This window comes from Pieris napi, chromosome Z (assembly GCF_905475465.1).
Source record: "Pieris napi chromosome Z, ilPieNapi1.2, whole genome shotgun sequence".
In the NCBI taxonomy this organism is placed as follows: domain Eukaryota; kingdom Metazoa; phylum Arthropoda; class Insecta; order Lepidoptera; family Pieridae; genus Pieris; species Pieris napi.
The window spans coordinates 3212627-3237518 of NC_062259.1; the positions used below are offsets into that span (position 1 = coordinate 3212627).

At 32.4% G+C, this 24892-nt stretch overlaps 1 protein-coding gene across 2 annotated transcripts; it reads right to left on the minus strand.

Annotated features, from left to right (window-relative positions):
- Positions 1-83: 83 nt before the first annotated feature.
- Positions 84-17321, minus strand: LOC125062395 (serine/threonine-protein kinase tricornered). 2 transcript variants are annotated; one of them, XM_047668295.1, is made up of 11 exons: positions 16999-17321; positions 15889-15969; positions 11910-12054; positions 9182-9329; positions 8536-8646; positions 7779-8020; positions 6964-7103; positions 6272-6443; positions 4600-4764; positions 3563-3726; positions 84-2837 (listed from the first exon to the last, which is right to left on the minus strand). In XM_047668295.1, the coding sequence occupies exons 3-11, from the start codon at positions 12029-12031 to the stop codon at positions 2722-2724; spliced, it is 1380 nt and encodes a 459-aa protein (XP_047524251.1). In that variant the 5' UTR covers positions 12032-12054; positions 15889-15969; positions 16999-17321; the 3' UTR covers positions 84-2721. The 2 variants fall into 2 exon arrangements, with proteins under 2 accessions (XP_047524251.1, XP_047524250.1); XM_047668294.1 differs by having other exon boundaries at positions 6272-6455; positions 16999-17320.
- Between the last annotated feature and the right edge of the window lie 7571 nt (positions 17322-24892).

Here is a 24892-nt window from a genome sequence, read left to right on the forward strand (position 1 = left end):
ATGTGTTAGTTAGTATTCTGTACATTTTAAGATATTAGATTATAGGTAGAAAGATGTAAACGGGGAACAAATAAACGCCATACTATTATTTTATATCTCTTTAATACCGTTTCGTATTGCCACTTTCTTAAACCACATGGAAGAAACAAGTCGTTAAATAAAATATATTTTAAGACTTACTCTAAACAAATTAAATAATACAATCCACATACTACTTTAACAATAACAAAGCGAATAGCGAAGACTTTGAAAATGCAGGCTTGAGGCAGAAAAGCATTTGATACTATAGATGGCGCCATACAAAATCACCACTGTGAAGTTCGCAATATATTAATATTAGCAATATTTTATAGTTGCTACATTCACAGTGGTCAAGTCGTTTGACATGAGTGTCGTGAGTCTACTATCTGTACTCTCAATTAAATAGTTTTCATTGATGTCTATGAAGACGCATTTAACGCACACGTACATGACGGATGTTTGTATTACTTACAGGGATAAATACATACAATAAAACAAATATCATATTTAGTCAATACTGATTTCTCATACAATATTCAAAATGTAATAATTTAAAAAATTGTGGCGGTCAAATATAAAATTTCCACAACTCAAACGTCAATAATAGACATATTGCTTTCTCATAAATCTGGGCTCTGACAGGGTTAGAATAAAGCAAAAGTCTTGAATTTTATTGACATTTGAGTAATGGGTAAATGTAAAATACATCAAACATATAATAAATAAGTTAAATGACGGATTATTTTAGTGAACACAGTTGAAGAGAGCTAAGTTACTATTGAACATGGTACAGACGCCGACAAAAGCATTCACTTACAATTAATCAAATAATTTAACTAATAATAGATAAGTCACATTAAAATTATACAATTATAAATATAATTTAACAGAATGCCGATTTAACAGAGGCTTGAATGTAACCTATTTGTGAAATATACATGACGAGTTTAAATTTGTTTATCCAAATGCAGTTTCGTTCACCATCCGGCATATTCGGCAATTACTTATAAAAATTAGGAGCCACGCTTAAAGGCAGCAGCAATTCAAAGGATATGATTTATATAATCTGCCAGATATTAAACTAAGTTAAACTATACTAAACGGAAATTTTAAAATTAAATTACAACTTACAAAATTTATATTAAAAATAATAATGTAAGTTCTGGGCGTTCACCGTAACATTGAATGTTGTAGTCAATATTAATAACATTTGTTACTTGATCACAAAAATTGTTAAGCTCACAGTAGATGAATGAACTCGTTGAAAAAAAACTTTTCATCTATTTAAGTTGTTAATTAATTGGACATTTATCAGAAATAAGTTTTGTTCAAACGTCTAATTATAATGTACAATTTATATGAGAATTAATATTTGACTTTAAGAATAAATTTAATAGTAACTAAATTTTTGGACGGAATACTATTGCAATGAATTGAACTCTGAACCCCGAATCGATATTTACATAAATATAAAAATATTCTAAGAATTATAATGTGTATAGTTATAGATAGGATTATGTCTGATAAACATCCAAGTTAACAACCTAAACCGTTTTGATATAATTAAATTTCCTTTCATATTTCAATCATAATAATGGATCATTAATAAAATAAGTTAGTAAAGTTATCACATTTTAGTATTGTTGTAAATTGTCCACAATTCTGTATTGAGTTTCTATAATTATTGTTCAATAGACACACACGTAAGCCAACAGGCTTACGTCTTTAGCGTATACCATTCTGTATGTGTGTTTGTTCGCCTTTTAATCTATCAACAGAAACTAGGGTGCAATAATACGACCGACATTCAAATACTGTAAATACTTAACTGCGTGGTAAAATATTACTTGTCATAAAAACGCAATCGACGCGAGCACATTGGCAAGATAATGTTGGTCCATAGGAATTCATGTGAAATATTCAGTGCCGTTAAGCACTTTTTAGTAAATAGAGTTAAAGTTAGTTTATCATTCGGGTTTGTTTCACTCTACCACAATCACATATAACATACAACATTCTACGAAGCAAGAACGGCTGTTGAAATAAAGGGTTCCAGTAGACGTAATTTAACTATTCTTTGATAAAATCAAGTATATTATATTGTACAGTAAAACGTAGGTCGTTCCCCGTTAAGTGGAACTGTCAGATGATTAAAAACTGCTTCCATCACTCATATTCTTAGGAACGCTCATAAGCGACTAAAGTATGTACTTAATTCGTATCATAGTTACGTATAACTATAAATTATCGGATAAATAACAAAAAATAAAATTTCGGGCGCAATCAAAATTCAAATACTTAAAAGAAATCTAATATAGACAGTGTTAGTACATTTATACCTCGCCAGAGAAATAAAAATCATAAAACTCGACACGGCCCAGCCGTTCCCGAGAAAATATTAGGAACACAGCGATAGGACAATTGTAAAAAAATCGTGAAAAATTAAATTGTTAATAATACATGAAAAAAAAAAGTTATCTATGAAAAAGTGACTCAAGGGACAGAGAACAGAAGAAGTGGAAGCTTACAGCTATGTACAAGTATTTCATCTAATAATAAATCATATCACAAACTCATCTATGCCTTGAGTAGACATCAGGTAAGTTTATGGTAATGGCTTTTCAATACTTAACTCACTGTGATTTTTAGTTATCTGGCGCGGTGAAGTGAATAAGCTCAAGTGTCGTTAGGGCAGTGGGTTCACTTCTTTGTGGGTGTACCCCTTTGAGTGAGTCCTTCGAACCTCTTAAACGTGTAGTTAATGAACACCCAATCTTTATACGCTACTTCGCCGTCCTGAGTGATCGGCGCTGAGGCTGAAAACGAAAAACATTTTCATTTAGATTAAGCTTGGGAATGTGTACATGCGTAAAGCGGTTGATGTTTTTGCTTGTGTAACATTTTACCGTCTAAAATTATTGGTATTTTCGAGAAAAATCCGTTACAATGAAGTTACGCTAAAGTCCATAAAAATTGTATTTTCTCGATTATTATTTTTTTGAAGAATACTACATTTTCAATATTTTTGAAAAAATGTTAAATATGAAATGTTACATAATTTTTTTAATTGTTTATTACAATATACGTGATATGAGGACTACACCGGTCTCGACAGGTAACAATAGCAACTTTATGGTTAGAGGAGCGAACAGATTTAATGAGTTAACTATTGACATTGATATGTTTCGCCACGAGTGTGGTGACAGCAAGGAGAGCTCTGACACAAAATTATTTCGATTATAATGAATGTACAACCAAATTATTTAGCATGGTTCCTTTCTTATGTAAAAAAAAACTATATGTGAAGATCTTTAATTGGCTCACAATCTTATACATATACAAATTTAATGACGTGGAATAAGTGATACCTGTATCTTATATTCCATAATAACCATATTTATTTTTTTATTTTAAACATATATTTCTGTATTATGTTGTAAATCTTGTAAATAAATAAACAAATAAATATTTAATATCAAACCGAGAGCGTTTATTTTAATTAAAATTTCAGTTCCAATAAATAAAGCATGTAAAAACTTACGAATTTCGAGCTTCACATCTGGGAAGTCGTCGAAGTTCGAGGTGTCGTCGATGGAGCGCACGTCGACGGTGATAGCGGCGGGGCGCTCGCGTACATGGTTCCAGTCCACGCCTCGGAAGAAAGACACGGATTTCACGTCTTCAATGCCCCGTTGGGAACCCAGTCTTTAAATATACAAATAAACACAATAACACACCGAAATATAATCAAGTTTTTTTATTTTTTATTTTATTTACACTTCGTTGCAAATAGAAACACAATACATAAAAATTATAAGGGATGGAACGGGCGGCCTTATCGCTAATAAGCGATCTCTTCCAGGCAACCCTAGTTAAGAGAAAAACTAAAAAAAAGAAACATGATGCGTGCGAGAAGTGCAAAATCCTTAATCTAAAGTAATAAAAAAAAATATTAATCACAAACTAACAACTTAAAAGCTAATCTTACAAATACATGAACAGCGAATAGTGATGTAAAAGGAAACATAAGAATTATACAAGTCACGATTGATGAGGGTAGGATAAGGTTAAGAAATGATTATACAGAAGAGTTTTAAAAGATGACAGAGAGGTAGCCAATCAATTTATGTTTTTTTATTGGAACCTATACAAATTTTTATTGTATATTTTCAAATATACATTTTTTTGAAGAAAAAAATTGATTACAAGTTATTTTACTCTGTAACGTTTTTTAAACCCATGTTTAATGTAGTTTTCTCTGAATAACATTGAATTTTTCGTTCTGTCAAATAGCCTGTTGTTACTTCAATTTTTTTGAATGTCAAGTGGAATAGGACATTCATACTCTGTTTGGACTCTATTGTTACAACACAACTCTATCTGTTGCATATTAAAAATCATTTTCGAAATTGGACTGGCCAAAACATTTGTCACATTTTTTAAATATACTTTGCATTCAAATTAACTTCATATATGTATTTAAGATTTACTAAAACGGTTTCTGTTGTTTTAGAAGGTATCGGAACCTAAATCATTACTTTAATCTCACAATAAATGCCCAGTGCCCCACTGACTTACCTGCGATCAGGTTCAGAACAGAAGCGAAGAATAGTCTCTCTGGCTTCCTCGCTGATAGGTATCTCTGGTGGGAACGTGAGAGATTCGCGCCAAGACATCACTTTACGATACGTTTCTTGCGGCGATTCCGAACAAAATGGCGGATATCCGATCAACATCTCATACCTGGAAATACAGTTTTTTGGTTTATTATATATTATATACATATTATATTATGTCACGCAATCACATACATGTGCATAGCATTCGCAATAATATGACAATGCGCTCATATTAAATAAATCGCATTCGTAATATTCATTATTAGGTTGACACGATATTCTCAGTACGCTCGCGAGCGAAAGTGCATAATTCTGTATTACCAGAAACATACGGATAAAAAAAAATCCTTTACGTGTCAGACAAATCACAAGGCACAAGTAGAATTATGAAAATTGTTACCAAATTTTAGACCAGAATTTTGTCATGGGAATTGATGCAATTTTTTACACCAAAATAATTAGGAGATTCGCATAATATACTAATTTATTAATCTACTAGCGGACCCGGCTTACTGCGTTCCGCCTAACAGTCTAATAATATGGTGTTAGCTTTAGTTAAACTAAATTTAGGATTTCATTAAGGTAATAACATAAATACAACTTTTCTTGCAAATACAGAAATGTTTTATTGCTTGCCATTCCGAAAGAAGAATGGCAGTTTTACAATTAGGCCTCTTCTCTCTAGCGCCAATATTGCGATACTGCATGTTAAAGCACTTTCTGATGTACAACATTTTTTGATGAGGTAACATATTTATTTTTTTGTTATTCGATAACTTATCCGATATTTTATTACTTATTCTATTCGGAGCGGAGAAGAATTTACCAAAAAAGGAATAACTAACATCGGTCCAGCCGATCTTGAGTTATAAGTGGTGTAACTAACACGACTTTGTTTTATATACATATTTAGATTTCGCTAGGCACCTTGAGAACCTATCAAATAACAATATTCAGACACAGAAAGACTTCGAGTGATTTCGCATGGTATTTATAAATTTAAAAATGGCTGAAGTTCAATCGAACTCATTACATAATCACGACATAATGACGCCGTAATGTACCAAGACAGATAGGATAAACGCTACTTTAATATTTATAAACTGGCACATGTTATTTTCGCATCGCCAATTTAAATAAAAACCAAATGGAAGAAATCGCAAGATAGATAGGTAGTTTAAGCTGTGTAATAATTAAAAGCGAATAACTTGGAGGATGGAATCGCCCGTTCAAGAGACGCAAAAGCTGTTTAAAATTTTTAAAAATTGTCTACTGGAAAGATTAGATTGGGACTGAAGTTGAGTGTATGCATTGCTAAATAGTTATGGTATAAAGGAAATAAGTCAAAGTCATATAGGTAACTTGTACACTTATGAACGTCAATAAAAAAACATATTAAATGCTTCTAATTTTACATTTACTACCAGTTCTCAAATCAAGAGCGTAGAACTGACGAGAAGAACTGGCAATACACTCTCCGCCACTTATTTTAATCGCCAAGTTTTAAAGGTAAGTGAAAATTATAGTTTTCCATATAGCGTACTCTTCATAGTTTGCCGATCGCTCACGCATATCAAAGTTTGATAAGTTCATCAGTCAAGTTCATATAATATGTGTCACAAAACACTCACATAATGACTCCCAAGCTCCACCAATCAGCCTGTGGACCATATCCAGTTTGCAAAAAGACCTCGGGTGCGATGTAATCAGGTGTCCCCACGGTAGAGTAGGCGAGGGCGCGCCGATTTCTCTTCCAAGACTCGGCTCGTCGCTTCGAATCCATTGCCGACGATGAAGTCGTTACTGGGAAATAGACTACTCGTAATGTAGATAAATCTTTTAACTACTAAATTAAAACGGCTCGAAGATCTCATAGCGATCCAATAAATCTATGGATAAATCCTGACAAAGTAGGTTTATAAGCACATTTTAACAGATCTACGGTTATATTTAATTAAAATTGTAACAATAATTTAAACCACATAAAATTAATTTAAGTTTTTTTTAAAGATTCAAATACTTTCGGTTAAAAACGTGATTAATGAGTTAGATGGGATATAAAACTACTAATTTTGATTTATTATTAAAATTTATTCTTGACTTACACCATAACATTTTATATTGTATTAAGTCAAGCATTAATAATAAAAATATAAAATACAGTCAATAGAAAAAGCAAATAAATCAATTGTTCAAGGTAACGAAGTGCAAATAAATAAATAAATTGTACTAATAACATGTAACCATAGAGAAAAAGAGCATAGACGAAATGAGAATGTTTTATTAGCTAATCCACAACCTATAATGTAAATATTATACTTACTGAAATCAGAAGGTGTCGCTCTACTAAGGTCCCGGTAGAAATCGGTACGGTGACTCTTCTTGAGGCCGGTACAGAGGCCAAAGTCACTGAGTTTGATGTGCCCACGCGCGTCCAGTAGCAGATTATCGGGTTTTATGTCTCTGAAAAAATTACCAACCACAATTAAAGCTATGTATATGATAGGCATGACATGAGGGTAACAAAGAGGAAAGGGCCACCAGAAAAAGAGAGGTCGCCCTCATCCACGGAGAGCTGACGAGCTTAAGGAAGTTGGTTGGATTTGGTGAAAAATGCTCAAAACAGAGAGATTACGCCAATCGGAGGAGGCCTATACTTAAGATGAGGTCCTTGAAATTTTTTTTTTAATTTTTCAGGAATAAATGAGGATTAATCATTATTATTATCATGTACATCCAGTACTGGTCAAGTGTTGTAATATTTAAATTTCGCGCCTTTTGCTCCATAGACTTGAGTTGTCTTTTATTTCAAGTCTGTTTCTCGTTTGTCTTTGTCCTCACCTTGAACATTACTAGCCGATGTATTATTATTTAAACTAAATTAAGAATAAGTTATTTTCACATATAAAACAACTTTTTTCCATTAAATATTAACAAATAGGAATTTATAAAAGGTTAGTCTGTGATAATATCTGCACATAAAAGTTACCAAATGTTTCCCGAACAATTTCCAAGAGAATTGTTATTTTACCATTTAGTTAGTAACTCCCTAGTTTTGAGCACAAATTATATAGTCAAAGCAAATATGTTTATCTTAAGTTAAGTGTGTACATATTAAACATGCCATATATGCCTCACCTATGGATAAATCCAAGTTTATGTATACTATCGATAGCGAGCGCAGTCTCCGCTACATAGAATTGGGCGCATTCTTCACTGAGGGTGTCTTTCTTCATCAGAAGCGTCATCATATCACCACCTGGCAGGAACTCCATGATGAGATAAAGGTTCATGGGATCTTGGAAACTGTAGTACATCTTTACCACCCACTGGTGGTCTGCTTCCACTAGAATATCCCTTTCCGCTCGTACGTGGGCAACCTATAAATGAACAGTACTATATTTACGCAAACAGACTAGATTAACATATTTTCTCAGATTATATATTTACAAAAATACCACGAACAAGATGAATACATTCGAATTATTAACAGATTTTCAAATATTTTGTAATACAGTACAAGTTTGTCCAGCTTTCAAGAACTGACCAAAACAAAAAACGTGTGTGTACTTATGTACACACGTTAAGTTATACTTCTTTGGCGTAACAAGACAAAATCTCTCAAAAATTTTCCCCAACACGCTAAAAGAAGTATAACTTCAAAAAAACTTAAATGTTGACTATAGCTAACTTCTGGGTGTCGGTTTTTTGTGTCAGTGTGTGCGCGCATCGTAAAAATTTACTCTCATCATTTTTCGCTACGCGCCAAAAGAAGTATAACTTCAAAAAAAATATCGTAACGTTATGATTAAAAGGCTACACTAGACGGTAAGTTTATGACACTGCTCTTAGGACACCAACATAATATTATATATAAACAATGTATTATGCTCACTTGTTCTTTCTCAAGCATGTCTGCCTTTCTGAGTATTTTCATAGCATATATGTGGCCCGTATCTTTCTTCTGAACTAAACGCACTTCACCAAACGCACCTCTGCCGATCACCTGAAATAAAAAAAAATCAATAGATGTATGAAAGTATACAAAACAAAACAAAATTACTTTCAGTGTTCGAATTTCGAAATACATATTTTTTAAAATTTTAACTCGGCCGATCATCACATTTAATTCCCTTCGTTTTTGTTTCGCCTGGGCACTAGACACACTTGAGAGACAACTGCGTGCCTTTCTTCGTGTGAAGGATATATCGAGGCAAGGACTCAGGGCTTATTATTTTTAATTAAATTGTGTAACGTCGGCCACCGAAGCGTTCTTTGTCGAACAATTACAATGGACTGAAAATTACCCGAACTTTTTGGAAACATAATGATTTTTAAACTAAACTCTACTGAAAATCCAAAAATAGACATCTTAAATATTGTGTAATTTAATATTTATACATAAGATTAATGGGAAGAGAACTTCTGTAGAGGGAGGATGCATTACATTTTACTATTTCCATCTCATCATCTCACTATTTGCCTATTTTTCAAGCGACTGAGTAATGTAAGGTTAACTTCAACTGCTTATTATTATTTACCTTCAATGGCTCAAAATCTTCGACACCAAGCCGCGACCGTTTGAGCCTAAGAAACTCGGTTTCCTTTTGAGCATGTTGTTGACGCTTCTCCTGTTTCTGACTCTCTGTGAGGCTTTCATCTTTGAGCGATTCCTCCAGTTTCTCCAGCCTATCAAAAACAAGGTAATTTGTAAAGTAACGTCTAAGGCACCTTGATTTGAAAATGCCATGAAATCCAGTGTTTTGCCCATGCTTAGCCAAGTAAGACACGACACGTGAAAACCACAATGTTGTGCATATAGGTCTCTACCGTTAACGCTCTATTCATATTGAGAACTCGATGGTAATCATCGAAATCAATTAAAGTAACAAAAACTTCTGTTTAAGTAATAGAATAAGGAACTTATTTTCATGTTCATAGTATTGTCTTTTATTAACATAACCTTTACACATTTAAAGAAAAAACTTTTTAACCGGATGAAAGTTATGTATTTTTAAACGGTTTTATTTAGCTCACCCCGTTTGTTTTATTTATTCTTGGGTAATATTTAGTAATTCAAATTTCACCCTCTTCCTGTCAACCGATTAATCTGAAATTTTGTATACACTTTGGATTTTGGTGACAATACAATAAACTAAATAAATAAAATAAAAATAAATAAATGAATAAATATTATATAAATATATATTATATATATATATATAACATTATATTAAAAACTGTATCTATTATATTTATATTATAGAATTGATTTATTTATATAAACTAACGGGCAAGGAACCTTGCAATAATGAAGCACTAAATGAATTAAACAGAATGCGAAATAAAAACTAAAAACTAGAAAATAAAAATAGGTAAAAAAACTTTTTAAGTTAAACGGTTTTATGTTAAACATACATTGCAATGTTTAAGATACGATTGTAGACAATTGACGTGCCCCACGGTTTTATTTTAGTCTAGTCTATGCATATGTTTATAATTCCCACGACTGTATCTATTTTATTATTTTTTGGTTTTTAGTACATTTATCTTAAACATTGCAATGTATGTTTAACATAAAACCGTTTAACTTAAAAAGTTTTTTTACCTATTTTTATTTTATTATAAATTTACAATTATTTAACATAATTTTAAATTTAACCGACGTTTTGCGTGCTTTACAGCGTGCGTGGTCACGGTGACTTAAATAATTGTAAATGTTATGTTAATAAAAGACAATACTATGAACATGAAAATAAGTTCCTTATTCTATTACTTAAACAGAAGTTTTTTCTTTAGTTTCATGTTGTTTGATAAGAGAGATTAAATTATTCTACTGGAACCCAAGTAAGTATAATCATTAAACAATCTGATTGACCTTAGCAAAAAGTTATTAAAACAACCCCAGATACTAATAACAAAGTTATTACGTAACCGAGATTTGAACAAGTCTATGTCTAGAAAAAGCGAAAATTGGCGTATATCCAAAGACGACGAGTGCCAAAACGATATTATGCGCTACACTAAACGCAGCAAGAGCGGCTTCTTTTAAGCAATTTTCATTTCACTCAAACATTTCTAGCATAGCGTACCAACTATTTCATTCATAATAAAACTATTTGCAACTCGTAAAATACATTTGATAATAATCTATATATAATTGACATTAATTTAGCAAATAATATAATCTAATAATATATAAAGTTCTCGTGGCACAATGTTCGTTCCCATACTCCTCCGAAACGGCTTGACCGATTTTTATGAAATTTTTTATACATATTCAGTAAGTCTGAGAATCGGACATCTATATTTCATTCCCCTAAATTTTTAATTTCTAGACCAAACTTTTTGTTTTTATATTTTTATGATACAACATACAAAAATACATACAACCTTTAATTGTCACCCCTCTCCAATCAACCCTATTTTTTACTATTGTAGATAGTTATTTTTAATGAAAAAAAAAAATGTTTCCTAGATATAATTTACCTACATGGCAAAACAAGTGTTTGCCGGGTCATCTAATCTATGTATATAATTAAGATAGGCCAATCTTCAATATTTGGGCGTAATACTTGTCATCATTCCAATTTACACTCAAATATTTCATAGTGAAGTTATCGTATATGATTCATTAAATTTACCGCCCAACACTGACATGACATGCCCAATGCTGAGCACTTGCTCAGTAATATGTGTACATCGAAGCATACGGGAATAAGTTGTAGATATTGTTTTAGTTTATTTTGTAAAAGAGTAAGATGCGACTGAGACAAGGGCACTATCACCTTTATGAAACAATTCAAAAGATACATTGTGATAGTTGAAAACTACATATTTTGGTACAGTCGGTGACATTCTACGCGAAATAAATAAACCGGAACAAAATAACTGATATTTTTTCTTTAATTATGAGAACATACCCTATTTGATTTAGCATGGCGTCCTTGGCCATGATTTGTAAATCAAATTAATCAATCGTAATAATTAGATGGCTACAAAACAGTCTTCAAGTAATTGTTTCAAGGCCATAATCACATTAATGCAATAATGAAATCGACTTTCCGACATCTACGGAAATGTTCTATAATAATATATTTCTAGAAAAACGAAGTAAAGTCATGTTGCGTTTAGTATAAAATTATTACGTCTATTGCTTTTTTCTTGTCAAAAAAATACAATAAATTAGGATAACATTTTTTCTAACAGAGTTAGGGAACATATGACAGTATATAGATTTACTAGCTAGTAGCTAGTAGAAAAAGTTACCTTTGCTTTCTCTCATAGTGCTGTGTTATGAGATTCGTATAGAAGTTCTCAAGGGTGACTTTGGCTTTAGTAGCCTTGTCTATGGTGTGCCCGCTAAAGCGGATATTGTCTGTGCCCGTCATCTCCAACGCCCCTGCAACAGCATCTACAATAAATAAAAATATCGTTTAGCCTTTGATACATTTCAAATTACAGTTTCTAGCAAAAATAGCGTAATATAACTAAAATGATTAATGAGTTGAGAGAACAAGGAAGTGTTCGTAAATACAATCTAAAATCTTCAGGCGTGTATATGGAAGGCAAAATCGTACCGTTCCGATACGAGCTGGGTTTGCACTTAAAGCAATATGTGAGACAAGAATAAAAAAACGTCATTGAGCCTGATGGGGTTCAGGATCAAGCAGGCCAAATACGCGGGACCTCTTGAACGACCGTTTTGAGACTGGTGCACACTCTTTAAATTGATATCGTCATCAATAATCGACGTCACAGAGCAGCGTGGTACTTTAATTCTCGACAATTATCATCATGGTGGTTCTACCCCAAAACACACCGAAGTGAAATATTTTATAAAATAAAACAAGATATACAATAACTATTATTTACACGCGATTCACTGCAAGTAATAGCACTTCATGGTTCGTGCATATTTTTTTATATGAGCTGTGATGCGAAAAAACTACAACATAAAATCAAAAGGTTAGCCGCGATCTACTATATTCATACCTAGTATCATTAAAGTACCTTCCAAGTGGAGCTCTTTAAATATATAATTTTTTTTTCTTTTTTTTTACAATTCACACCAGTTGACCTAGTCCCATGCTAAGCTGGTGAAGCTTGTGTTATGGGTACTAGGCAACGGATATACATACATATTACAGATAGATAGACATATAAATACATAATTAAACACCCAAGACCTAAGCACAACACCAAATGCTCATCACATCGATGTTTGTCTCAGCCGGGGATCGAACCCGGGACCCATGGTTTCGCAGTCAGAGGTACTAACCACTAGACCAATTTCTAAACAGGATCGAAAAAATTCAACCCAATTCAAATCAATTGGTCAATTCACTTGTCAGATGTATAAATAATATTCAAAGACAATCGATTGTGGAATCTAAAATTGGGCGCAGACAAATCGGAACCACCAGCCTCCGAAGAACCTGCCTGCAGTCAGCGCACAATGGTGGCGAAAATAGGATTAGATAAATAGTTATATAAACAAAGGGCACTTTTAGCTGTTTAAGAACTTCTCATAACAACTGACATCTGATATTTTTAGTAAATTTTCTGAAATACTTACTTGATTGTGCCACACCCCTTTTTGGATTGAGAATTAAAATAACGAATGCCGTTATAATTGTATGTACTGTGTAATAGTTTACCTAATGTTACATAGTTACTTTCGCCTACGCCTATAAGAACTGCTTTGGTGGTCTCTTTTATCCACATGCTGACGATATCGCTTTGGGGAGTTATGACATTCAATATAATATTGTCTGATAAATACCAAGAATGCAAAACAATGAAACAAACGTTACATTGTTTTAAGAAAATTAAAAATAAACAGAAGCTATTCGTGAAATGATAGCATTTAGCAACCGACAGATTATTAGCATGCTGCAATCTATTATTAGATTGAATTTTAGGAAATATTTTGTAGGATTTCTTCCCTTCTTTCTTTTCTTGTAAAAATTTAAAAATGGTGATGGGTTGTTACTTGTTAGACTTGAAATAGAATCAACTTGTGTGATAACTTTTGGCTTCCAAAGTGTAGTTTTCCAAGTAGGAAATCATTTGTTGATAAGATAACGGCAAGACCAAAATTCTCATACATGAAATCAATTTCTGGTTAATATACAAAAAGGCATGATAATTACAGTTTATATTTAAAATATTTATGACACATATTCTCTGGTAATACTTCATATTTCTAGCATGAAGTACAGTTTAAACTTGAATATTAGAAATGATAATAAATCAATACTATGACGCACTTTTAAACCACATCCACTCACAAAGCGACTACAAGTTGGGCGCTTTCTACGAAATAGCAAACTTTTTATTTCTACTATAAATGACAAACCTCTGCAGGAACGAGCGAACTTCTTCAGGAACCTAAAAACTAAATAACTATATATTATAGTTTCAATCTCAGTTAAATACTATGTACTATGTACAGTATTTAACTGTATTTAACAGTATTTAGTATTGTTATGAAATTTCATAATTTTGTTTATAAATAGGTAAAATCGAAACTAAGTTCAGGAATAATGTGAAGTCTAAATAGCAATTATAGATATTATTATTAAATAGTAATCATTGGTTATGGTAAAAGTGTTACTGGCTTACATTTTCGTGTTGATGTATTGATGAATACAAAGTCATAATGCCACAATTATTATTTTTGATACTCATAATACCTACGCATATATAAAATTTCTGCAAAGTTTGCGAGCCGAGGACGACAGCTAATGAAAAATATACTAGCTAGGAAATCCCAAGTAAGGGCCATGGAAATCAATACACCCATTCGAAGACGTCATTTAATCCTGCGACTCGATTCTATTCACGGCATTATATTAAGTTTATAATCAATTCAGTTGCCGAGCGTGATTGATTTTTTCACAAGAGTTAGATAACTGTTATTACATCAGCTCTTACACAAATGACTCATTGAGATTTTCTGCCTATTGTCTAAGTGGAATATTAAAAATGATACTCCGTAAAAAAATAAATGTACAATAGAGAATAAAAGTCTATAATTACTGTTTAATTTATTTTTTATTTAAGTTTTAACACTTGCCTATATGAAAAGGCCTTGATATCCTGAATATACTGCCGTATCAAAAAGAACTAATTATTTTCTACAAAAAATACTCTCCTTGGATTTAATATGACTAAAGCTATATATTATTTCTACACTTTTACTATTCGAATTGTTTACTTTTGTAAATTGAAGTGTTCATATTTTCCACGGTCTAAATGGATATACTTTGCCATGTGTGAAAATTATCAGTTGTCTAATAATATTTACACATGAGGATTGTATGTTTTTATCTTGATATTTTAAAATTCAATCAAAACTCACGAACATTTTATCTTTTAGAAAAATATCAGGCGATCAGAATATAATGTCGTAACGACCTTCAATTTTAACATGTGTCTGTTTGTTTATTATTTAGTGATCGTTAAACAAACAACTTGACGGGTCCATCTTACGAAATTACACGCCTTAGCTAAACTGTAAAGATTACCACACAAAATGAGATGTCTTAGTTAGCATCAACAAAACAACCAGAAGGTCATTTGAGATGTGCAGTTTTCAAATTCTTAATTATTCATAGTTTATGTCACTAAAGTTACATTAAGTTTTATTGCTGATAATAAAAACAAATCTAGTAGTTTATCTTAACAAAGATTTTAAAGTTCACACAGAAAAGAATAGGTTTTGTTTCTTAAAAAAAACAAGGTCTATATAATGCAAAAAACAGTAATATCTTTAAAGTAAAAACAATTACAGTACTTATATGAAATATTATTAGTTTTTGTTTTGCCAAGTTGGCATTGTTTCAGCAGCTTTCAGTTATTTAGAATATTGATTTTTGATATACCCAGATGTATTTTAGAGCAGGGTTGGTCTTAAGCATGCAACTCTGCATTCAAATCAACACAACAATAGATTTTTCCTATGGTGAAGGCAAACATTGTAACAAAACTTACATGTCTCAAACCTAAAATCTACATGTGTCAGACACAGAAAGCTAATCACCTACTTGTCTATAGAAAAAAAAGAGATAAATGAAACAAGAATAATCTGTGGCACAGACCTATGAAGGGCGCTACTGGATTATTATTATTAATATAACATGGTTATTTACCATGTTTTTGCCATTGCAAACATATTATTTCCTTTTTTAAATTGATGTACAATGCACCATTGTCATTCGGTAAAAACATTAAAATAATTTACCTGGCGGTTGGGGAGCTGGAGGGGGTGTTTCTGGGGCCACCGTAGTGCCCGGGTTGATTTTTCCCCAAGACACGGCTCAGTCTGAAAACAGTATCGCTTTATTATAAACACAATACCGTGAGTAGTTTTAAGACTTAACAGTAACTTTTTTTTGTATCTAATTGAAGAACTCAAGTTGAATTTAAACTGACAAAACATATATATGAAGACTAACCTACTCAGCGTACCGTAGACTGATTTTAGTATGAACCTAAAATTATTTAATAGTTATTTGCATAGAAAATTTAAGACATAAAAATACACACAATTGCCAATTTTGATTAACATATTATATCAAACTACATCAGCAATAGAGTTCTGTGAAAAATGCTTAATATATCTTATTAACAAAATAATTATCTTATATCAAAGACAAATGTTTTAGTAACATTGTATATTTTTATTACACAGGAAGAAATAAAGCTAGGTAATCTGAACACAGATAATTTAGAATGAAGAAGTGAAATGAGAAGCATTAAAATAATTGAGAATGAGAAGTATCTCATTATGGTCTGAGTTACATAAAAGCATACTAAGTATATTAACATTGAATAAATTTACACTTGTAGCTAATGATGGCCATGGCCACAGAACAATTGTGTCAATGAATCTGATCGGTACCCTATTCCTCAATTGTTAAATTGCAGTATTATACAAGCATTCCTGTCACAACACGTTCACACACATGTCAACTCATTTTAGTATACACTTAAGTAGTGTATACTTAAAATGAAGAAATATATTCACAACATGCCCTAGTTTGTAAGGTATTTTTAGTATTTTGAACTGAAACTGTGCATTATTTTCACAATACTGGTCAATATTCCACGATAATGATAAGAGTCATCTTCAACCATCATGCCTAGTAGAGCATCAATCCGATTACGAAATGCCAAACTCAATAACTGTGCACCGCAAAATTATGTAGAGATTGAATAATCGTGTTGACCTGAGATAAAAGAGCGATTCTTATATGGATCATTAACATCTTCGTGATATTTTTAGATTAAGTCAATATTAATTAACGTAGTATAGAGTGAGAAAGAAAGATAACAGTCACCGTCTACAAACCTTGAGATGCACTTCCTCACAAAAATCCTGCTGATGGTTCCTAAGTCACCACACAGCACTAATAAATAAACAGCATTAAAAACAATATGTTGAAGAAGGTTAATCGATAAATTACTATAACAATACTTTATTATAGCACGGAGTTATGGGCATACACAGAGGCCAGCGTCCTGTGTCACGTAGCTCATAAATCACTTCACCGTCACGAATTGTTAAAGCCTTTGTTAAAACAAATTACGAAAGCAAATTAACGGGATTTTACACAAGCAAGAGCGACTTTAAGAAGTTGCACAAAGAAAGATGTCAGCGATCAGCGATGTCAGACGAACAGCGAACTTGAAACAACCATAGGTTAGTAATGTTATAGTAGACAGATGTCGATAGAGATAAGTAGTCTGTGCCTTTACCGAGAGACAAAAGACAGCAGACATTGCCAACTGTCAAGTAACGAAAGGTTCACAGACTATAGGCCATTTCTTTATTACAGTGGGCGGATCGTAGAATTATGGTTAATTACATGAAATGGTGGACATCATTGAATTCTCAAACATGTTTTATTTTTATTTAGATAACCTATCAAGAGGTCAATGTAGAGTTCAATTTGAGATAGATGTAACTGGCTGTCGTTATGAAATAACGACTAACCTAATTTTTTTTAATAATTATTTTATTTGTTGACTGATTCGGTTGTTACATAAAAAAAAAATAACCAGTTTAGTCGAAAACAATTTTTTAAGCTATCTGTCTTACATTTGGTCTGTACCAAATCTAGTACCGACCTGATGCGATAAATAATGTTACTTTTGTACGATACGATCACTTTATAAATTTATATCATAGCTTAATGATATACCATTAAGAGCTTGACGGTCAACCAATCCATGAAATGACAATTTCTGCGAGCGACGACATGATATAAATAATTACTTTTTGATAAGTAGATTTGTCATGAAGAGTAGTAGCAGTAGAGCTACAGTACGCCTAAAAAACTCTATAGAAATTTAAGAGGATGGTGGTATTGTATACAAAATATTTTTTTTATTACAACTAGTTTTGAGTAACAAAGCCCGCCGTAAGTTTTTCTTTCCGATGGAATCTAGGTATACACAAATAATATTTATGCTCGACTAGCAATGGCCGCTAAGTCTTCAATAGCTCTATTTAGGGCTTGCTTCTCAAAATCTGGTGTAATGGACTTCCTGACATTGTTTAGAATCCAATCTATCATCCACTTTTGATGTATTCTATTCTCAACTCTGGTACGCTTTGCATGATATTCCATCCGACCTTTTACTGCATTGAATACTAGCCTTAACCGCTCGCGATACGCTGCTTCAAGCTGCATAGCAACATTTTCTTTTTTAGCATCGAATAACATTTTTTGTCCAACAGCGCGCATTTGCATATCTTTTGAATCCTTTATTATTGTTTCGTAAAAGTTCATTTGATTTTTTCGGTCCTGTTCGAGCTCTTTCTCTATGGCATCTACTTGAGAGTCAAGAAATATGGCAAGATCGCGACCGAGTAACTTCGCACCTCCTGCTACCATTACGAATATGGAAAGCCCAGCATAATATTCGTGTTCCATTATAAAAATTTCTTTACTTACAAAATAATTTGTTACAAGAAAACCAAATAAGTAGGGCCCAGATACCCCTGTTTTACTGTGGAAAAACGTAAACCATTCTTCAGGAAACATAGCCATACGGACTTTTCCAGGCTCCCCTCGTTTTAATGCCGTACCACCTGAGGACCCCGATGCTTGAGATCCAGCCGAGGAGGCACTTACAGGTTTCTTACTTCCCGGACATGTTTTTGTGCGGGAAAATAACATTCGTGATTCTACTACTGCAGGCCCTAATTTGAGTATTTTATTTAAGAGCATACTCATGTAATAACTAAGTTACCACTGAATAGTAATAATAACTTTTTTACCTTTGATTTTACTATTTAATATGAATTTGACAGCGATGTTGGTTCAAACTTAGCCATAGATATCTATGCCTATAGATAAAGTAGAATTTCTACTAAGTTCTGTATACAACCGTATAGAACATTAATGGCTTAAGTCATGTGGTGCTAACGTACGTTTTTGCTTAAATTAGATGCTTGAACTCTGCTTTTGATTTTGACTGAAATTTAATATCATTTAAATGATTTAAGGTAATTTGAAAGTAGGGAACAATTCTTTCCCGTTTCAGCCTCCGGATTTTGTGAATGTTTCTTGAATAGCGAACTCACGTACTCTTGAGTACTTTAGTGAAGTAAAACCTTTAATAAGTTAGATATCGAATTGTTATTAGTAAATGTCGTATAATTAAGATATTTTGATTAGTATTGCTTAAACCAAATCAGTTTTGATTTTTCATAAAATGATTCAAAATAGGCCAATAATTTAATACCTACATTTAACCTAAAACATAACACAATGTGCTATTATTTTATTTCATGTCATCTATGTATTGATTACGAAAGTGCGGTCTGTTGTAGCGCAACTCGCCAGGCTTTAACGCGTTAGAATTTTCCTTTGGAAGATGGCGCGCAACGCATTTTTACTTTTTGCTTTATATCAAAAAGCTAAAAGGCTTGAGTTTGGCTTACCTTTATAAGTTTTTAATTTTAAACTGTAACCAATGAGGGGCTTTAGCATGCGACTCTGTTCCCTGAGGTTTGAATGGTGGTTGTACACCAATGGACTTTCTGTCTATGTGCGAATTTAACATTTGCTTGTAAAATGAAGACATCATAAGGAAACCGGCATACCTTAGACCAAAAAAGTCGTCGGCGAGTGTGAAGAACAGGATCACTTACTTGCCCATTAAGAAAAAATCAATGATAACGGTACTATCTGTATCCTAATAAAGAGTAGAAAGGTCGTAGAGCCACAGGTTTTTTTTAGTAACCAATTGTATTTCCATTTACGAATTGTTAGAATTTTTATATATTGCCGTGCCTGATATACGCATGTTTTGACATGCTTATATCAGGCACGGTCACTCACTGATAAACAAGAAAACAGACTGAGAGTATGTCAGAATAGTATCGAAAGGAGTGGAAAGATAGAGTAAAACTAGAAGAAATAAACGACATGACAAAGTTTAGAAATGCTGTTACTTCTAGTAAAAGATTGAAATGGAAATGTACACTATGAGAGAAGATAAAGATAAATGGAGGGAAAAGGCGACGGAATGGTTTCCTCGCGACAAAAGAAAACGAGGAAGACAAATAAAGAGATGGGAAGATGATGTGCGAAGAGCAGCTGGCCCTACGTGGCTACGTAAAGCTAGAAACAGAGAAGAGTGGAAGTTCTTAGAGAAGGCCTACTCGTATGTCCAAGGACAAGCTGTACCTATAACAGAAATTATACGACTTGCCGGTTAATTATTAGTGTTTATATTTTTTATTATTTTTTGTGTTAATTAGTACTTCACATTTGTATGTGCTAGTATAAGTACAGCAATAAAACCGACCGGAGTAGATGGAGAGGTTATTATATGTTAGCATCAGCAGTTTTGAGATTAGCGCCTGGTATAATATTAGGTATAAATGAAAAAAAAAATTAAATCTTCAGAATATTTTTTTCCAAGTGACCAACATTGGACCGAGACAGTCGGCATGCGAATGGAACAGCGAACAAAGTTCTTCTCTTTATTGCATGAATAAACAATTTTGATTCAGCGACGCAATCGGAATCGTAGATTTGTAATTCAATTTGTAATCTATTCAAGTGATGTTGGGCGTGAATTATAATATTGATATTGTTTCACACATTTGATTATATAGAGAATATCAAGAAAATGTTACATTCTTTTGTTTATGGTGTCTGGCCCATTCGATATTAAGTTTATGAAACAACATTTTATGAAATAAGTAATAGATGATGAATGAACGTTTAGCATTTTTCGTTGCTTAAGGATGTTTCTGTTGCCAATTCCTCATTAATAGATTACATTATAAATAAATAATATTAAAATTAATTACCTACTTATTGTAAAGTCATGTCCTAAAGTGATCATCATTGATGGACCATTTTTAAAAATGCGGTAAAGTACTAGGGGCGACTGGCTATTTTATATTATAACAATAACCATTTCATGAAATTAAATACCCTAACTTTTCATTTCCACCGCATTAGAAACCTGTGAACTGTAGTCGAATATGGTGCTAATAAGCCAATCAGCAATTTCAAATTAATAATGGACACAATAATCAAGTTTATATTAAGTACGACAAATTAAAACGAAACAAAAAATTACGAGTATTTTCCCCTGAACCTGTAGCTAACTTTGAAAGTTGTCGTCTGAATATTCTGGGTGAAGTCAAAGCAAAGTTTTCCTAAGTTTATCACTTATTAATTCCCTTTCACCACTATTCAATGTTAAAAGCGGTAATTTTTGTATTCAGGTTTCTTTAGTTACTTTTAGGTTCTTCGATATATTTTTTTTTCTGTACATGCACCTCCTGTAATGATTACACTGAAAACATTTAAGAAAATTTTATTTTACCTTGTTTTATCTTTTTTATATTTTTTTATGTTTAGGACTCTCGTGAAGTCTCTAGATACATTTTTAATCAAACATTTTAAAAACAGGTTTAATGCGTAAAAGTATTGCGTAACCTAAGTAAGGCGTAACTAAGCCAGGTACGACGTTGGCGTAATATAATGGGATTTAGGTTTTTCCTCAATGTAGACTTAAGTTAGACAGGCCCCACAAAAATATCAAAGGATAGCCAACAAAACAGATCTTGATAATATTATCGGAGATCAAAGATTGTGTATTATACGAAAGAAATCCCAAGACCGGCGAGGCGGTAATTTGGATATTTGCCAGCAGAGATGCGGAGCGGAGGATGGTTCTATCGACTTTCGTCATTAATATTTTGAGTGTTATACCTATATAACGAAAAAATGAGTTAAGTTTGTTTGGTTCACGCTTTATAACGCAACAGCCATTCTCTATTACGAAGAAATATTTTCATATTTGGACACCAACAACATACTTAAGTGTTATTGTTTTTATAATCAGCTTACAAAACTAACATTTTGAGGTATCGAAATTACTAAGAAAGACACCTGAGGTCATAAACAGCCGTCTCGCCTTTGTTATTGTTAATTGGATTAACACGTGCGCCATTATTCCTAGTTTACATTGCCTGTCGCAGATTTTGGTCTCGGTTACTAAACGCACTATTGTCACTTACCGTGTAATCGTAAACAAACTTTGAAACTGACAAGATGGCCAGTAAAAGAAAAGCGTTATGTGTTAACGTAATTGGTTCAATTTGTTTTTTTCTCTCTCCCCTCCATATAACAAAAAGTCTCGATAACGAAAAAGTAATTCGGTCCCTTGAAATTCGTTATAAAGATTTTTCAGTGTATTTCTTAATTTTTTGATTCGTTTTAGTACCCATGTTTGACTGTCGATCGATTTTGCCCTTTCCCTCTCGATAGGTCGTGTCGGACAGAGTCCCATCAGGTATCGAGAGTTCTATACTTTTATGTCCCATCAGTAACAGAGATTGAGGTCACTGTGGCCGTCAGCCATAATTTATTGAAAAAAAATACTAATTAATTAGTTTTAAATGACCTTGTGTGTTTTTCGATAGTAGATTAATTGCCAAGTAGGCCAAATAGAATTTATAACAAGAACAATATTTTGATAAATTCGGAAATTACTAATGTTAAAAAAAGCAAGAGGAAAAGGTCATAAATGGGTGTGTGATAAAGTTGTTATTAAGACGCCCACGAACTATCATTGGAGAGAACTTTAACGAAACAACTGACAGCTGACATCAAGTTAATTGCCTTTAAAGTGTCAAGACGTGTTCTGGGAGTTGATATTGTTAGGCACTTTGATACTAACAATCTTAACTTCTACAATTTTGAGGCACGTAAAGACTTTGATCACGTAACATTTATTACAACTTACCTGACATTAACGTTGATTATGAAATCATATGTTGATGCTGCAATCTAAGTATACTTCTAAGATATACGCCATTGTGTATGTTAGAGTTCCATTACTTTAACTGTAGTAGTAGATTTTTTTATCACCGTGTTAAATCAATTTATTTATCTTGAAAGAATGAAACTCACTGAAGTTTTAAGAGTTAGGTAATAAGTAATTATAGATAATATGTAATTTAGGCATTGAAGTGTCGTATGGTAGAACCATATGTATATTATTTTACACCTTCTAAACGGACTTTACAAACCCAAAGGAGCACTTATAAATTCGAGTTGTATTTTTCTTTTCGTATTCAAATAGAGCGCCTCCGTCCGTGAACCAAACTGTATGATCGAGGTGTCAAATGACACAGTACCTAATACTCACGCATTTAAAAACATGCATCATAGTACTAATTAAGAATTATGATGCAATCTAAAACCGTTGATGAAAAGTTTTAAATTAAACATTTAACGATATAGAAAATTATGTCACAAAACTATGTCGTTATAGATCGCTGCCATGTAATGTTTTCAAGGGGAAGGTGATTAGGTTTTTAAAGTTAAGGTGCTTTTATAGCGTGAGCGAGTATTTACTATTTAGACCATAAGTTTAACAATTATAAATGACTTAACTTCTTATTATATATCTTAATTAAAGGATGTATTATTTATTATAATAAAAGAGTAAAAAGATTGATAAGATCTTTATTAAATATTGTTATATTATACTGGGACAATTTGTCTTTACATATTATATCGAAACTACTTTCGCTGTAACAATATTGTCTAAATATGCAAACATTTAGTTTACATGCCGAAGCGCATGTTACGTTTGGTGCTATGATATTTCGTTGTTATCCATAGATATGCTGTAGTGTAATCCACCCAAAACCCTGAGATCTGGTTCGAACCTCGGCCCTTTTTTTCTTTCTTCGCAATTACCAAAAAATGTACGACGTATCACAGGATGTTCATCACCTAAACGAATAATCAATAAAACAGAGTTTGCAGATGTCGCCCTTTTTATCCTTAATAGTTGAGTTATAAGGTTTTGTAACAAGAGAAAACGTACGATAGCTGTTTTAGGCTAAATTAGGTTTCCACTATTTGTTTATCTGTTATTTTAACAGCATTAATCAATAAAAATGACAAAGTACGTCGTATTCGTTACGCGAATTGACGACTTTTATCGTCACTGCCAGTTAATTTTTGTTGCTACAATAACGTTTTCATGCTGAAAGTTTACGTTTATTGGACTGTTATAATGATGTTACATTATACAAAATTTTGGAGGCTGAAATAAAAATAACTATATATTACAATCTAAAAACATAATAATAAAATAATATACATTGAAATAAATAACTAACCTTAACATAAACTAAAATATATTATTAAAAGGAGTCCCTTCATATTTAAAATAACTTGTATAAGGGATAATAAAATAAGGTTTTAGGTAAGTTTTAGTTTTGAATAGCTAGTGACAAAGCCCAAAATCACTAGCCACTGCCCACGACTTTCCTTTCCCTTGCTCCAAGGACTTCTTTTATATAATACACTAGCTAATCCGGTAAACGTCGTTTTGCCATGTTTATCATTTATAATAAAAAATAGGGGTTGATCATAGAGGGGTGAAAATAAGGGGTTGTATGAATTTTTTAATGCTGTATCATTAAAAAAAATTTAGGGGGATAAAAAATAGATGTTGTCCGATTTTCAGTTATACCCAATATGCACACAAAATTTCATGAGCATCGGTCAAGCCGTTTCGGAGGAGTTTAAGCACAAACACCGCGACACGAGAATTTTATATATTAGATATTGCTGTATGTCTAAGCATATTTTACACTTAAAAGCAGGTTGGAAAGTGTCTTACTAGTTCTTCTCCTTAATTTTAATACTTGCAGTGAAATAATAATTAATATTTTTATATTAATAAGTGTG